At 43.3% G+C, this 16,044-nt stretch overlaps 1 protein-coding gene across 1 annotated transcript in view; it reads right to left on the minus strand.

Annotated features, from left to right (window-relative positions):
• MAP3K21 (mitogen-activated protein kinase kinase kinase 21) overlaps positions 1-16,044 on the minus strand; it is a 56,377-nt gene that overhangs the window by 40,198 nt on the left and 135 nt on the right. The window contains exon 2 of the mRNA XM_044916462.1: positions 15,260-16,044. This exon is cut by the window's right edge and continues 11 nt beyond it. Coding sequence (XP_044772397.1) covers positions 15,260-16,044 — 785 coding nt within the window. The remainder of the gene's footprint in view (positions 1-15,259) is intronic.

Genomic DNA, 16,044 nt, shown 5'->3' on the forward strand with positions numbered 1-16,044 from the left:
GCTTTCCTTAATTTTTAAACCTTCCACACACAAACTACCAATATACATAACACCATGGATGAATCTTAAAACCATCACGCTCGGTGAAAGAAGCCGGATGTCAAAGGTTACAGATGATGATTCTATGTGTATTCTGGATCAGATCAGGGCTTGCCAGAGGCTCAGGACAAAGCTACACACGAGAACTTTCTGGGGTGATGCAAACTCTCTATCTTGGTGGTGGTGGTGGTGCTGGTGGTTACAGGATTATATATATATATATACATATTTGTCAAAACTCATCAAACTGAACACCCTGAGAGGGTGAATTCTACTGTATGTAATGCAGGTAATAAACCTGCATTAAAGACACACCAACTTTCACAGTTCCGCGTAACTCAGAGAGAATGGCTCTCTCCCAAACTGCGGCCACCATAGCCTCTACATCTGCACAAGAACCTACACTTCACCCTACACCATGTGTTTCCTCCACTTCAACTGCTCATCCAGCCCAAATAGCGCCCTCTTGGTGAAACCTTCCAAACACCCCTAAACAAAGGAAATGATTCCTGCCTCCACACTCACGTGACCCTGTGTTTCTATTGCAGCCCTTACAAAGCATAAGGTACAAGGAGTACTTGTTTTCACCTCTGACTTCTCCACCAGACTGTTAGCTCTGAGACAGTGAATGTATGAGTGAGGGTGAGAGAGAGAGAGAGAAAGTTGGTAGGGAGAGGAGGACGATGGGGACAAAATGTTCAATTCACATTCCTGTTCACGTATCTACTCTGTGTCTCATCTTATTCAGAGCACGTGCTGAATGCTCTCAAATGAACACAACATGCACATTCTTATACTTGCCCTTTGCTCATGCCAATCCCATCTAACTGAAATGAACAAGAAACGAATAAGAGAGTCGCTAACAAGTGTGGCATTTTCCTAGATGTCTTGCACACATCCATTATTTCATTCAATCATCACAAAAATCCCAAGGGATAGGCCTTCATTATCTGAAGATAATTAGTACTGAAAAAAATAAAGCAACAGAATGAATCCACTTAAACAGTAATCCAAATTTCAGAGTAAAGAGGGCATATGTGGGATTATTATTCAGGTTTTACCTTGAAAAATAAAATGAAAATAAGTCTATTTCATCTTTTGGTTTTTTAAAAAAGGACGTTTGCGTCACTGTTGTAACTATGTGCTAACTCTTAGAAGGATAAAAACAAAACACGTGTGGGAGGTCTTTTAGAATAAATTATCCAAACAAAATTGGAGAATAGCATAAGACATTCTTCTTTTTTTGATTTTTGGAACATGATCATAAAGAGGACCATTTTCCCAAATGTTAGTTATAAGAATAATGAACATTTACCAAGTATATTCTATCTGTCAAATGCATTTACGGCTATTTTAATCATAAAGTCCACACCGCAATACAATAGGTATTTACTATTTACTATCTGTACTTTATAGATAAGGAAGCTGAGACACAGGTGTTGCATAAGCTGTCCAAGGTCACATGGCTAAAGAGCAGTGAAGCTCCAGCAGTCTGACCCCAAAGACATATACTCTTAACTACTGTCAACATTGCTTAGAGGATAGCTTTTATCAGTTTTTCAGGAGAGCTTTCTTTATCCTTTGGAAATCTCTCTCCATTCAGGTGCCCATTCTCTTCTTTCTGATTTCCTATCAGTGGAGAATTACTACCTGATCTCAGTGGAGGCAGTATGGTGGAGTGAGGAGGGACGTGCACTCCTGGGCCACACTGCTTGGTTCGGATTCCCTGCTTCTGTTTCTTTGCCTGTCACGGGAATTGTGATAGTAGGTACATCATGAGGCTGTAGTGAGCAAGAGACGAATACATATCAGGTGCTTAGAATAGTGTCTGAAAGAGTATTTTGTGAAGATTACACACACACGCACACACACACACACCCTTTATCAATAGGCTTGAAAGTGTTTTTAGTAAGTCTTTCAAAATCACTTTCATGGACTTTGGGGAATCCTCTTTTTCAAGACTTGAAATTTCACTTTGCAATGGATTTGTATTGTGTTTGCATTATATCATCAAATGTTTATAATATTAAAGTCATAAAAGTCAAAGAGTTAATGCAACTGGAGAGAGCCAACATTGGATTGATTGATTGATTGATTGATTTTTATTTATTGGAGAGAGAGAGAGAGAGAGCATGAGAAGGGGGAGGGTCAGAGGGCGAAGCAGACTCCCAGCAGAGCAGGGAGCCTGATATGGGACTCGATCCTGGGACTCCAGGATCATGACCTGAGCCGAAGGCAGTCGCTTAACCAACTGAGCCACCCAGGCGCCCCGCCAACACTAGATTTAAACATGAGTGGGGACTTGCATAAGTTGCCAATACTGAATAAATATTGCTGTGTTGTAACATTTCTTTCCCCACTGACCTTCTAAAGATGAGATTTAGAGAGCAAGAACCCCCTGCTCTATTTTTTTTAAAAGATTTTATTTGGGGCGCCTGGGTGGCTCAGTCGTTAAGCGTCTGCCTTCGGCTCAGGTCATGATCCAGGGTCCTGGGATCGAGCCCCGCATCGGGCTCCCTGCTCGGTGGGAAGCCTGCTTCTCCCTCTCCCACTCCCCTTGCTTGTGTTCCCTCTCTCACTGTGTCTCTCTCTGTCAAATAAATCTTTAAAACAAAAACAAAAACAAAAACAAACTTGAGTTAAAAGATTTTATTTATTTATTTGACAGAGAGACAGCGAGAGAGGGAATACAAGCAGGGGGAGTGGGAGAGGGAGAAACAGGCTTCCTGCTGAGCAGGGAGCCCGATGCGGGGCTCCATCCCAGGAGCCCAGGATCATGACCTGAGCCGAAGGCAGACGCCTAACGACTGAGCCACCCAGGCGCCCCCCACCCATTCTATTTTTATATCCATTACATAGATGATGGATCAGCTTTAAGGTGGTTTATATGCCTGCTCACGGTTACACAGTTGATAAGTAGCAAGGCCAAAATTCTACCATTTTTCCTGCTTGTAATCTCAACGCTATACTATAAAGTGAAGGATGGAGAGGGATGGTGGGGCGGGGGGGAGACTCACTTCTGTTTGGAATAGCCTCTTATTCTTTCTGTCCATCTATACTGTACCTATTCTCAAGGCCCAGATGCCTTAGGAAAACCTTCCAGAGCATCCTACAAAATAGGGACTATTTCATCTTCCCAATCATCCATTACCCACATATTATGTTGTTTTGTCCATTATCTTTTTACATAAGACTTATTGCCTTAAATTATATATGAATATATATAAATATATATTACTCCTAGGAACTGAATTTTACAGATTTCCCCTGTGTTCCCCAATATCACCTAACAAAATATCCTCTACATTGACTGCTCAATGAAATAGTTGATATTAGCGATAATTATCACCAGTTCTAATACTAAGAATATTGCCTACCACTTACTGATCCTCTTCTATGTATAGTCGTTTCACACATTTAATATCTCTTTTCACCTTCACACCATTCTATGAAGTGGGAATTGTAATCTCCAGTTCAGTCTAGAAATGTTATCCAAAAGCATGTGGCTACAATTCAGAGTCAGATTTCAGATCCCATCTGCAGACGATTTGCCGTCTTCTGCAAAACTGATAAAGCTACTGGTTGTGAGAAGGGGGCAAAACAACCAGATATTTCATTTTGTAGATTGCTGAAGAGACTAATTTTTTGAACGTTCCTTCCTTCTACATCAGCTTAAGGTATATTTCTCAGTCCTGATTCCTCATCAATATCAAGAAAAACAAATATCTAGTCCCTTAAAACCCTAAATACTTAAACCACAGAAACAAACAAAAAAAATCAAATTAATCAGCTACTTCATCAACAATATTACATTTCTCCACTTATACTACTACTAATTTCACTTTTAAACAACGGTCATTTTTACCATCAAAAAGAACCCCAAATTAATGCTCAAAATGACTTGTAGTTCTATCAAACTTTGTTTTCCAAGACATTTTCCCATGAGTCCTTCACCCTTACAAACATCCACATAGGAAGGCATGAGGAAGCACTGATTAAAACAGGCATAAAAATGACTGTCCCTCCCCAGACCCCAGGAAGACCTGGCAGCCCTTGAGAAGCAAAGGCCAAGAATGCCCCGAAAATAAGTTAAAACAGAAATAAAAGTGAGAACTAACAACAAAATACTTAAAATTGATCGCTTTCTAAATAAATGTCAGGGCACAATGTGCTATGAGCAGCATTTGTACTGATGGTTTCAGAGCGTCCCCCCTACCCCCCTGCAGTCCAAATTTCCACAGGAGCTAAGTGCCTCCACACTTTGCACAGAAAACAAGTTAAAATAACACCGTGAATGCCAAACGTTTAGAGGTCCATGAAAGGCCCATTGTTTTGGATTCTATTTCAGAGGTGTTCAGCAGAATTCCTGAAATTCCTTATCTTTTGGGCAAAGTGACCGAAACCAAAAATAGCCAGTGTCCCGACAGGTAGCTTCGGGCACCTGGCCAGGTTTCAGCCTGAGGACTCCAGGTTGGCAGCCAACTTCCGCTTCCTGCCCTTCTCCAGGAAGAGCCCAAGCACACCAGCCCGCCACCAGAAATTATAATGTACAGACCAGGCAAATAAACTTTTTTGGCCACAGAAATGGTAAATTCTTGTGGGTAACCTAGCGACGGGTGTTTGAGTCCCCTTTTGTGAGACTTCAGTGAAGATTTTTGACCCTTGTTAGCCCTGTTCTTGAACAATCAGCCTTTACAACCTTTACTTACTCTACTTACTCAACCATGAGGCACGTGGTTTTTCCGGCTCCTTTGAAGTTCCACATTGCTATTTTCAGAATTATAGCATATAATGTATATTTTTTTAAAAGCAATTACACTGTATCCATTCTATTTTCTCAACATTTATGGGATTGCTGTGTCCAAATTCCATTTGAGTCAAATGGGGTTAGTTTCAATTAATCTTTAACTAGGAATATATTATCAGGAAAAAAAAGTCATAAGAAAGAAAACAGGTCTGAGAAAAGCAAAATGTGAAAGACTATTAATGAACACACTTTTCTCAGACTAAGGAAAGTTACTCTGAGAATTTCAAGTCTGAAAACAACCACCTATAAGGAATAAGTGCTAAGTTTACCAAACAGCACCACATCTCGCGTATTTCTCTCCATCTATCCCTCACTGGGACCATATTGCCTCCCCCAACACACACTCCACTCGCCCACTCACCAGTCTGTGGAGGCAAAGGCAAACCTTCCCCGTGGCCTTCAAGCCCCTTCTGGACCTCATTCGAAATGACCTCTCCAGATCCCGTGTCCTCTACAATGAACCCTGCATCCTAACAATTTTGTGTACCACTGGCCACCTCTGAAAAACACAGCACTGCATCTGGGCACCCGCTGTATAGAACACTCTCCCGTCCCATCCTCCATGAAAACCACACGGGGCGGGCACCCCACTTCCTGCATGAGCATCAGGGGACCAGCACTGCCTTCCCACCACAGTGTTAACCGGGAGACCACTTCAAGTCCATTAGCCTTTGGAATCTCTAATGCCCCTTCTCTAAAAAAAAAAATAAAAAAAATAAAAAAGAACAACTTCCTCACTCTCCTCCTGCTCCAATATTACAGGAGTCAATAAATACCTTCTCCCGTTGGGCGCCTTCCTGCATGACCTCAGCTAGAAGTTCCCATTTCTAATGCCCTAAAGTTCTATCATCATGTTTACCCTACCTGTTCTTCTCATCTCTCTGATTAAATTAGAAGCAACTGGAGGATAAAATTTGCACCTAATTAACTTTATGTATTGATTTACTGATGCTACACAGCAACCATTCATATTTGTTAAATGAATGGGTACATAAATACTATAAGGGGGAAAAATGAGTACAAAGAAGATGAGTTATCAGCTTTCTCACATGAAGTCAGCTGCTACTACAGAAAACCAACTCACCTCTGCACTCCCGAAACAGTATTAGGAAACGAAGACTATTTTAAAGAGAATTACAACAGAATACTTATTTTGAATTCCTGTCCGTCTGCAGCATTTGACCCAGTTGATCATTCTTCCCTGAAACACGTTCTTCACTGACCTCCAGAGCATCCATGGCTCTCTGGGGCTCTCCTTCTTTTCTAACTGCTCCTTTTTCTGATTCCTCCTATCTCCCTGATCTCTAATTACTGCAGACCGCCAGGACTAGGGCCTTGGATCTCTGGTCTTTCTATCTACTCACTCCCCAGATAATCTCAGCCCACCTCCGGGCTTTAAATACCAGCCGGATGCAGATGACTCCCAAACTCACCTCTGCCCTGGTTTCCCTTCGATCCCTTGTCAACGCTGCAGCCAGCACAATCCTGCTAGAAAGCAAATCAGATCCCAGTCCCCAGTTCGAAACCCTCCAGGGTCATGGTAAAGTCAAAGGCCTTGCAAGACCTACCAGACCCTGCCTGACCTGACCCCCTACCCCTCACGTCCTATTGCTCTCCTTCAGTTCTCTCCAGTCATACTGGCCTCCTGCTTTGGGGATTTTGCAGTTTCTGTTGCCCCTACCACAAGTGGTCTTCCCCAGATGACGCATTCCCTCATTTCTTCAGGTTTTCCTGATCAGCCACCCTTTCTGGAAGGCCTCCTTACCCATCCAACCTAAAATTTCAACTGCTCACCTCAACAGATTCACCCTCTTCGATCTTACTTTTTTAGTTTTTCTACTCAAGCACTTACCCACTCTCCAACATGCTACATCTTTTATTATTTCTTGTTTGAACGTCTGTGCTGCTTACTGGCATGTAACTTCCCGGAGCGGAGGAATGTGTTTCTGCTTTGCTCACTACTGAACACCAAAAGCCTCAGAGGGTTCCTGGCGCATAGTGCACAAGATGGACTTCTCTAAAGAAAATAGAGATGTGGTCGGCTAAAATAGAGTTTCATCTTGCTCTTGCGCCACAAAGAAAAGTCACTGTACAAACCTTTTCATGGATGCATACAATACTCAGCTTTAATGAGAAAACTTCTTACACTTCATTGTGTGTGCAAATCTAGTTCAATATTTGTGTCCCCTTAGTATTTTCACAAGGTAGATGCAAAGCAAACTGAGGAAGTCTTCCACAATATTCTACACTAAGGTATTAGTAAACAGAAAGCCATATATCTGATATTATTTGATTCAACATTTGCAGAAAACCTGAAACTAAATGGACTCCTTCAAATCGCCTTAAGCCAGTAATAACTCAAACATTCCTATATGCAATCAAGATACTTCCCCACATGGCATGTGATTTGGTCTTTTTCCAATAGCTTAGAAAAGCAACTAGTAATGAAACCTGGTAGTGAAACAGTTACAATAGCAACATAGTACTTCATGCCTCCTCCTTGACCCTCAACTTATCAACCCAAGTTACAAGCAGACCTCCCAAAGCACACAGATGGCAACGCTCCTGCAGAGAACAAAGCTCCAGACTGTTTCCTCATACTGCTGGCTGGCCCCAATCAAGCAAATTAGCCAAATCAAAAAGACCCTCACCCCTATGCAAGATGAACAAATATGTGATTACATGGCACTATATATTGCTGAATGACTAATGATAATGTTCTTAAGGTTATAAAGAGTTGTAGAAAACTTTTAAGTATCAATGAGTTCACACACACACAAATTAGGAGATATTTAAAGCACTCAAAGTGTTTCTAAACAATATATAAAAATGAGCATAGTCACCAACTTCCACTTAGATTGTGTCTTACAGTTTTTTAAATACTTTGACATATACCAGGTGTTGGCAAACTACATCCCATGGGCCAAATCCAGCCCAGTGCCTATTTTGTAAATAAAGTTTTATTGGAACACAGCCACAGTCATTTGCTCACATACTGTCTGTAGATGCCTTTGGCTACAACAGCAGAGTTGACCAGTTGCAACACAGACCTTATGGTCCACAAAGCCAAAAATATTTATTATCTGGATCTTTATAGGAAAAGTGTGCCAACCCCAGAGTACCTATCTCACTTTATCCTCACATCACCCTATTCAGGAAGTCAGGCCTGTAAATCCACAGCTGGTGAGTCGTGGAGTCAGAGGGCAAACCTCAGACGCCACAATGACACTATTCGTCACCCAATGTTAAAGGAACAAATGCTTAGAGAGATTCTTTTCCCAGAGACACAAGCCCAGAAAAAGCTACCCATACTCTCACCTGGTGCCTTCTATGACCAACCGTGCAATTTCATCAGACACTTAACTGGATTTGAGATACAGTCTGGGTTCATGGAAGGATTTATAGATCAACCCAGATAACCCTAAGAAGGAACCCACAAATCTGGTCCTTCGAATAGGAGTTTCCAAACTTGGCTCTGCATTTAAGTCATCCAGAAGCTTTATAAAAAATACATATTGCTGCATCAAAAGCTCAGATGGATTAATGGATGGATAGGGTTAGATTTGTGTTAAAACAAGTCAGTAAAACATGAATGGTAGAATCTGGGTGGTGAGTATGTAAGTGCTCACTTCAAGTTCCTTCAATTCTATATTTCAAGATTTTCTAAATAAAATGGTAGGGAAAAAAAATTCATTGCTTGTTCCCAACCAAGGTCAACCAAATCAGAACACCCAAAAGTGAGACAGGGAATTTTACTTTTTAAAAGCTCACAAGGAGCTTCTGATGCTACATTAGGCGTAGGAACAACTCCTCTAGAGTGCCATTCTATACCAATAGAACTGATCATCTAGCCTCGGGGGTCTCGAAGTAGGGACCCTTGGGCATCCCTAAGGTAAAAACAGATTAAATTCAGAAGCAGATATGAACATCCACTTGTCTTCTATTAAGTCTGCCTTCAAAGTGAGCTTCAAAAGGGTAAAGCAATGCCACGCCCCTTTCTAATTTCTTTTGGAAAATAAGATTTTTTTCCCCATTAAAAATGCTATGTTAACATGTAATGGGTCTGTTGTTTTTATATTATTAAACATTTTTAAATGTATCATTTTAAGTTTCTAAGTTGGTAAATATCAATAGCTATAACCCACGTAAACAAGAGCTCTTTGGGGTCCTGATAACAAATATTTGAGAACTGTTCATCCAGGCAGTAGATGGAGAAGATAAATGCTCAAGTTCCAGGATTAGAGGCTCTGATTCAATTCTCTGACAAGCCAAGTGAGCTTGATAAAAGTAATTAAACCCTGGCTTCAGCTTCTCCATCTGTAAAATGGGAATAAAGTACCTACCTCAAAAAGGAGCTGTGAAGAATAAGTGTGGATCGAGGTTGGGCAGTACCCAGTGCCTCGGGAGCATTAGATACGAGTGAGCCCTTGTGCCTGATATGACTATTCCTTAGTTAAAGCACCTGAGATGAAGCAGTATTTGAAAAAGATGAATTTTTAAAAATAACTAAATTCACACACATTGGAAGTCACCTGTACAAATTTGTTTCAAGCCCCAAAATAAAACCAGCACAGCTCTGCCAGCCTGTCTAGGAACCCTTCCTCTGCCCCCCAACACTCCTTTATGGAGATGTATCACCTTTTCGGAGGTCCTGAGGGCTGGGGAAGGTTTGGGGACAGTCACTCTGATATTTGGACTGAAAATCATCAGCCTGGCATGGTAAATCTGGTCACTGTTTTCTAACTCTGGTGAGTCAGAGAGAGAAAATGCCCTTTACTAACTGACCAAATGAATATTGATTATAAAAACTAGGCCCCGGTCATAAACGATAAATAACTTACGTCAAACCAATGTCTAAGTATTGTAATTTTTACTGCCCTACTGATAACCTACGATAGTAGAGTCATAAAGCAAATTATCCCAAGCTTGTTTTTTTGTTTTTTTTTTCTGTATAGATGTTAATCTTTCAGCAGAGCAGACCACTTTCCTCCTCAAAACCTCCAGTGATTGGCTCTTGTTAGTCTATCCGTGCTAGGATGGTGTTCAAGTCACCCACCCACTGCTGGCCACATGCTAAACGCTTGTTTCCTTCCCAGAAAACCCCTTGTCTATCTTTCATTCTAGCTGCACCCAACTACTCTTGATTCCCTAAAAAAAAGCCCTATGTTTTTATGCCAGTTTTTCCACGAATGCCTTCGATGGGGTAAAGAAACATCAAACAGATTTTCCCTCTGGGACTCTGTCCATCTCCAAGACAGGACTTCAGTAGACAGTTTCAGAAATCAAGAAATTCAGACTCAATGAGGTTATACAACTTGCCCAAGGTCACACAGCTCGTAAATGACGATAGCAATAATCGAACCCAGGTCTGACGGACTTTGAAGGCGATGCTCCTGCCAGTAACTGCACCATTCTGGAGAAGTTCAACACTTGCATGCTCACGCAAGAAGAGAAAGCAGGGCTCACAGACACCTTCTGAAATGGATGGAGTGGTCGTCCCCCCTCCTCGTTCCTTCCCCGTGCTTTGATACACTTGATGATGACTACAAACACGTTCAGATGTGTAGAGTGAAGAGGGAGTTTGCATAATCCAGAACCAAATAACTGACTCCCACCTTTACAACTGGAAAAAATGAGTGGTGGCCTGTTATTTTTAATATGCAAGTATGAAAATGGTAGGGGATGACGTGGGGACTGTTTGTCATTGCTCTTCTTCTAAAAATAAATCCTTTAGCTTTTTTTGTGTCAGAAGCAGATTAGCCTTTGCCACCATTGGGGTATCTGTACTGATCTCCCTGTGCCCCCTGGAGTGGGAAGAGGCCATGGCATGAAGCTACACGTCTGGAATAAAAGAACAGATGAGAGGAGAAAGAAGATGTGTGTCTTTTAACTGATAATAGCACAATTAATAGCTCCTCCAAATCACTCCAATGAGCAATTTAAGCACCTTAGTTGGAGATTAACATTTCCTATAATTTTCTCAAATAGTTCCTTTATTTACACTGTATTAATGAGAAAAATTTTTCCAAAAATTAGATTCCTTTGTAGTTTTATTAAGAGCTCTAAACTGCATTTGATACTAAATGTAACTATGTCTATTTATTGATTGTAAATACCATTGTAGATAATAATACATATAATAATTATTCCCCAGAAGGTTACAAAAATGTCAAGCTAAAAAGATGCTTACTCATTGAAATAAAAAATATAAAAGTAAGTAGCTACCAGAATTTGTGGCTCAGTTTCTCCTGGAATGTTTATTTTTGCTAAAACCACCACCACCACCACAACACAGTATGCAATATTAAAAAAAAAATTATGCCACACAATCTTTTTTCAATACTGAATTATGCCAGAATAAACAAAACATGGACTAAATTCTAATAATTCAAACCATCCTCAGTAATTCACATATCGTACTAGTTTATCTTCACTCCTCCTCGGTAACCTCCCTGAAAACCACTCCCCGTTCCTACCAGCCTGGGTGAAACCACCGAGTTCTTCGAAGGGAGCAACGTCGACAGCCTTCACGTTGGCCAATTTTAAGTCCATCCTCCAGAGCAGTCAGAGGAATCTTGTAAACACGGAATCAGAGCCCACCATTCCTCTGCACAGAACGCTCCCAGGCTCTGGACAGATGGCACTCAGAGTGGGACCCATGTGGGTCATGGCCACAAGCCCCACCATGCCTACCTCTACTCCTCCCTCTGCCTCAGCCTCCCAGCCTTCCCTCTGCTCCCCGGGAAGTGAGGCTCATTCTCCTTCACCCTCTCTTTGCCAGGATCTTTGCTTGACTCATTCTTCTTCCTCACCCACATCTCTGTGTCACTCCTCAGAGCACCTTCTGTCCACCACCCCAGTCTGTTAGGCACCCTCACCCTTGGCCCCATCACGATCTACCCCCATGCTTACTAGTATTTGCCACTGCATGGCTACCATCTATCTTTCCTGCTAGACTATGCCCAGTGCCAACAGGGATATTGTCATGTGGTTCGCCACTGTGTCCCTGGGTCCAGAAGTGACTGGGGGGTGAGGGAAGGGCTCAAGATATATTGAATAAATGCATGGTGATTTTTCTCTCTTCTCTGCATGCACAGAAAACTGGCCATGGGAACATGGAACCCAAAGTTGCTTCATACTCCTCTCTAGTTGTTGCAAATGGATAGACTTAGCAAAGTACTTTCTACACACTTTACATCCAGGGAGTGCCAGAGCCTAGCATATTTTAACAACATAAATGATGCTTAAAACTTGCTAATTTGGCTCAACTTTCAATCTTTTGCTGTTAGAAAAGGAACAAAGTTGTTTGTACCATCACAACACAGCTATTATTTTAACATAAACACTGTCTCCCACATAAAATAAAACTTAAAAGTAGACCAATGAGAAAAGAGGAAAGAAAACATGTCAAGAACCATATCTTCCTATGCCAAACTTAAACATTTGTTTTAAACAGTAATTTCAACTAACTTGGTTCCAGGTAGTTTTACACTGGCTCTTTGTGGACTCCAGAATGAAGATAAAATTCAATATTGATTTTTAAAATCAATTGTTTACATTATCATTAACTCACTACCACCATTAGCAAATAACCAATAAATTCAAACAAAACACACTGTAATAGGGTTTCTGCTGTTCTCAAAAGTCTAAACAAGAAGTCATGGTTTCATGTACCACAAAAGAAGTTCCAAAGTGTCTGCATTTATTCACTGAATAAATAACACCAGAGAGCGAGGATAAGGCAATGTGCTAGGCACTGTGATTTGCATATTTTAGGCCCTATGCAAAATGTTCCTGTTATAGTCATTTAAAAACTATAGTAATGGTCATATTGTAACAAATATTTGGCTAGGCTAGTAACCAAGCCAATTATGTCTTTTTTAAAGTGCAACAATTTAAAGCAAAGGTGACCCTGCCTGACAATTATGGAAATTAAAATGCTCCGGGAAGTTTGGCAATTTCTTCTGAGCATGGAAAGGCTTTCAAAAAACTAAGTTGCACCATATAAGCACCTCCAAATGACATATCTACCATCTCTGTTCTGCTGTTCAAGTTTCCTGCTGTCAATAAAAACTATTTAACCATGTTATTATTCCAGGGTCATGTTATTTCTTTTTCCTCTTTGATAGTATTAGTTCTTTGAAAGTTCTTAATTCATATAAAAAGGTTTATGATTGGAACATGGATTAATCTACCCTTCTATGCATTTACCAATATTAGCAAACATGCTAATGGGACAGACTGTATGGACCTCACATATTATCACAACCCAACAAAACCAAGTAAACGTAATGAAAAAAATAATCGTTACAGGCCCTTTTGTTTTTTTGGTCTAAGGATCAATCTAACCCAGATCGTTTGCCTGTGTTGGTAATCTGATATGAAAAAAATAATCGTTTCAGGCCCTTTTGTTTTTTTGGTCTAAGGATCAATCTAACCCAGATCGTTTGCCTGTGTTGGTAATCTGATGTCCTGCAACAGAATCAGTCTGTAGAAGCCAGGTTCCATGTATATCACAGAACTGCCACAAATGCAAGCAATGATGCTCTTTTTTGTTGTCCTTAAAATAACCTGGTTTTGCAGAAAATAACCAGCAGAGAAGGGCTTGCAGGACATCACTGCGGAGAGAGCCTATAGGACCAGGACAGGGCACACAGGCCTTGTTCTGTGGCAGCAAGTTAAACACATCTTTCACTGAAAGCACATTTTAGGAAATAAGCACCAACTGGGAGTGAAGTTTGTAGGGTTTGAAGCATTAACAAAAATAAGTACATTGAAAACTGTGCTATGTCTTTACCGTAACATAGTCCAAAAGTAAGTAATTCTGGAGTCCTTTATGTGGCCTCTGTTCGAACTCTAAGAACACATGCTTACCATGCCACTCTTTTATGCCATAGCTTGTTTGAATCTGCTTCTGACACTTGAGCAGTTGTCCTCTAAATTATAAGGTTATAATTTATATTGGGGGTTAGCAGGGGGCACAAAATAAAATCCAAAGCAAGTATCCAATGCCTACATGTAGTTACCAACACTTAAATATTCTGACTCCCATAATGAAAATGCCACCCTCGTCATTTTCAAGTAGCTTTCAGTGCTGAAGAATTTTGAATAGGAAAAAGAATCTACACAAACACAAAACAAATATATCATTTCTTCTTGTCACTCTTCTTCCTTCAGACTTGGGGAAGGACAGTGTTTCCGTTTGGGTTAGCGCCTGTCCTAGCAGGTTTTACCAGATTGAAAGACATGCAGCTGTGGTAGGCCAATGCCAGTTCCGGCTGCATTATTAATCTTTCATGCGATTTCATCCCATCCTAAGAACGCGAAGTGATCTTCAACGTTAAAAAACCAACTTTATTTTTTTAAAAGATTTTATTTTTTAAAAATTTATTTGAGACAGAGAGTGAGAGAGAGAGAGAGAGAGAGGAAGCACGAGAGGGGTAAGTGTCAGAAGGAGAAGCAGACTCCCCACTGAGCAGGGAGCCTGATGCGGTACTCAGTCCCGGGACTCCCGGATCATGACCTGAGCCGAAGGCAGATGCTTAACACTCCGGGATCATGACCTGAGCCGAAGGCAGACGCTTAACCGACTGAGCCACCCAGGCGCCCTGAAGAACCAACTTTAAACGGCCATCCCATTAGCTCTTTTATAAGGTGAAATTTAATAGGATTCGGGTTTAGCTCATTTGTCAGTTCTCTATTGACAGCTAGAAAATCCACACTGACTTATCAACAAAGCAAACGATACAGGCCAGGTCTTCAAGATTTCAAGTACTTGTGCAAAAGACCACGAGCTCGCTCTAAGCCTACATGTGCATGTTGGCACAAACTGGTGTTTCTTGTCTGGAGACGATCCATCAACACCCAAGCCACCAAATCAATGATAAAAGCATACTTCGTGTGCAGAGATGTCTGAATGAAAAGTCTTTGAAAATGTCAAAGGACATGAAGCCAAGAGCGACCTCAATTCAGCACTTGTTAAGCTGAAGGAAAGGAGGGGTTTGATGAAGCCGAGGAGGGCCATGGGTTCCTCATAATCCGAGGAAGGCTCGGGTTTGCAGTTCCACAAAATGACCCACTTATTGTACCTAAAGGCCAAAGATTGCACCGTGAGCTTTCCAGAAGGTTGTTTAGTCAGCAAGCAAGTCTGATCTGCATTTTTTTTAAAAGGCACCCCAAAAAGCAACAAAGCAAAGTCAAGGTAAGTGTGTCACCTGCCCCAAGGCAAGTAACCAAGGTTAGCTGAAGCTCCCGGCCCTGGAAGGCCAGCACAGAGGGTGCTGCGGGCGCTGGGAGGCTGACCCCCGCCTCCTTCCACCTGGCTCAAGGCCGGGAGGGGCCGGCCCAGGGCTGGCACCGAGGTGGGCTTCGCGGGGCCAGGCTGCGTCCCCGCACCACCCCCGGCCCACTTACTGTTGCTGGACTTGAGGTCCCGGTGCAGGATGGACACGACCGCCTCCTCGTGCAGGTAGAGCATGCCCCGCGCGATCTGCACGGCCCAGTTGACCAGCACGTGCGGGGGGATGCGGCGCGCGCGGCGCGGCCCGGGCGCGCGCGGGTCCGGGGCGGCGTTGGCTGCGGCCAGAGCGCGGTTGAGCGCTCCACCGCGGGCGAACTCCAGCACCAGGCAGAGGTGCGGCTGCTGCAGGCACACGCCGCGCAGCTCGATGATGTTGGGGTGCCGCAGCATGGCGAAGAGCCTCGCCTCCCGCCGCACGCTCTCGGCCGCCGTCGCCGCGTCCTGCTCCGGGTCCCGGCGCGCCGCCTTCACCGCCACCTCCCGGCCCTGCCAGGTGGCGCGGTACACCTGCCCGAAGCCGCCGGCGCCGATGAGCTCCTTGAGCTCCAGCCGCTCGAAGTCGACGTGCACGGGCGAGCCGGGGCGCGGCGGCGGCGGCGGCGGCGGCGGCCCGGGGCTGGCGGCCGGGCGGCACGGCGCCACGTAGTTGGCGGGGAAGATGCCGAGGCGCCGCTGCACCTGGCCGGCCCACCAGCCCTCGTCGCCCGACACGGCGGCGTCCTGGGACAGCACCTCCACCAGCTGGCCGCGCCGCAGGCTCAGCTCGTCCTCGCCGCGCGCCTCGTAGTCGTACAGCGCGGCCCACAGCCCCGCTCCCGCCGAGGCCGAGGCGGAGGCCGAGCCGCCGGAGGAGGCGGACGACGACGACGCGGAGCCGGCGGGGGCCCCCCGGGCCGGG

The sequence above is a fragment of the Neomonachus schauinslandi genome, chromosome 6, assembly GCF_002201575.2.
Source record: "Neomonachus schauinslandi chromosome 6, ASM220157v2, whole genome shotgun sequence".
In the NCBI taxonomy this organism is placed as follows: Eukaryota; Metazoa; Chordata; class Mammalia; order Carnivora; family Phocidae; genus Neomonachus; species Neomonachus schauinslandi.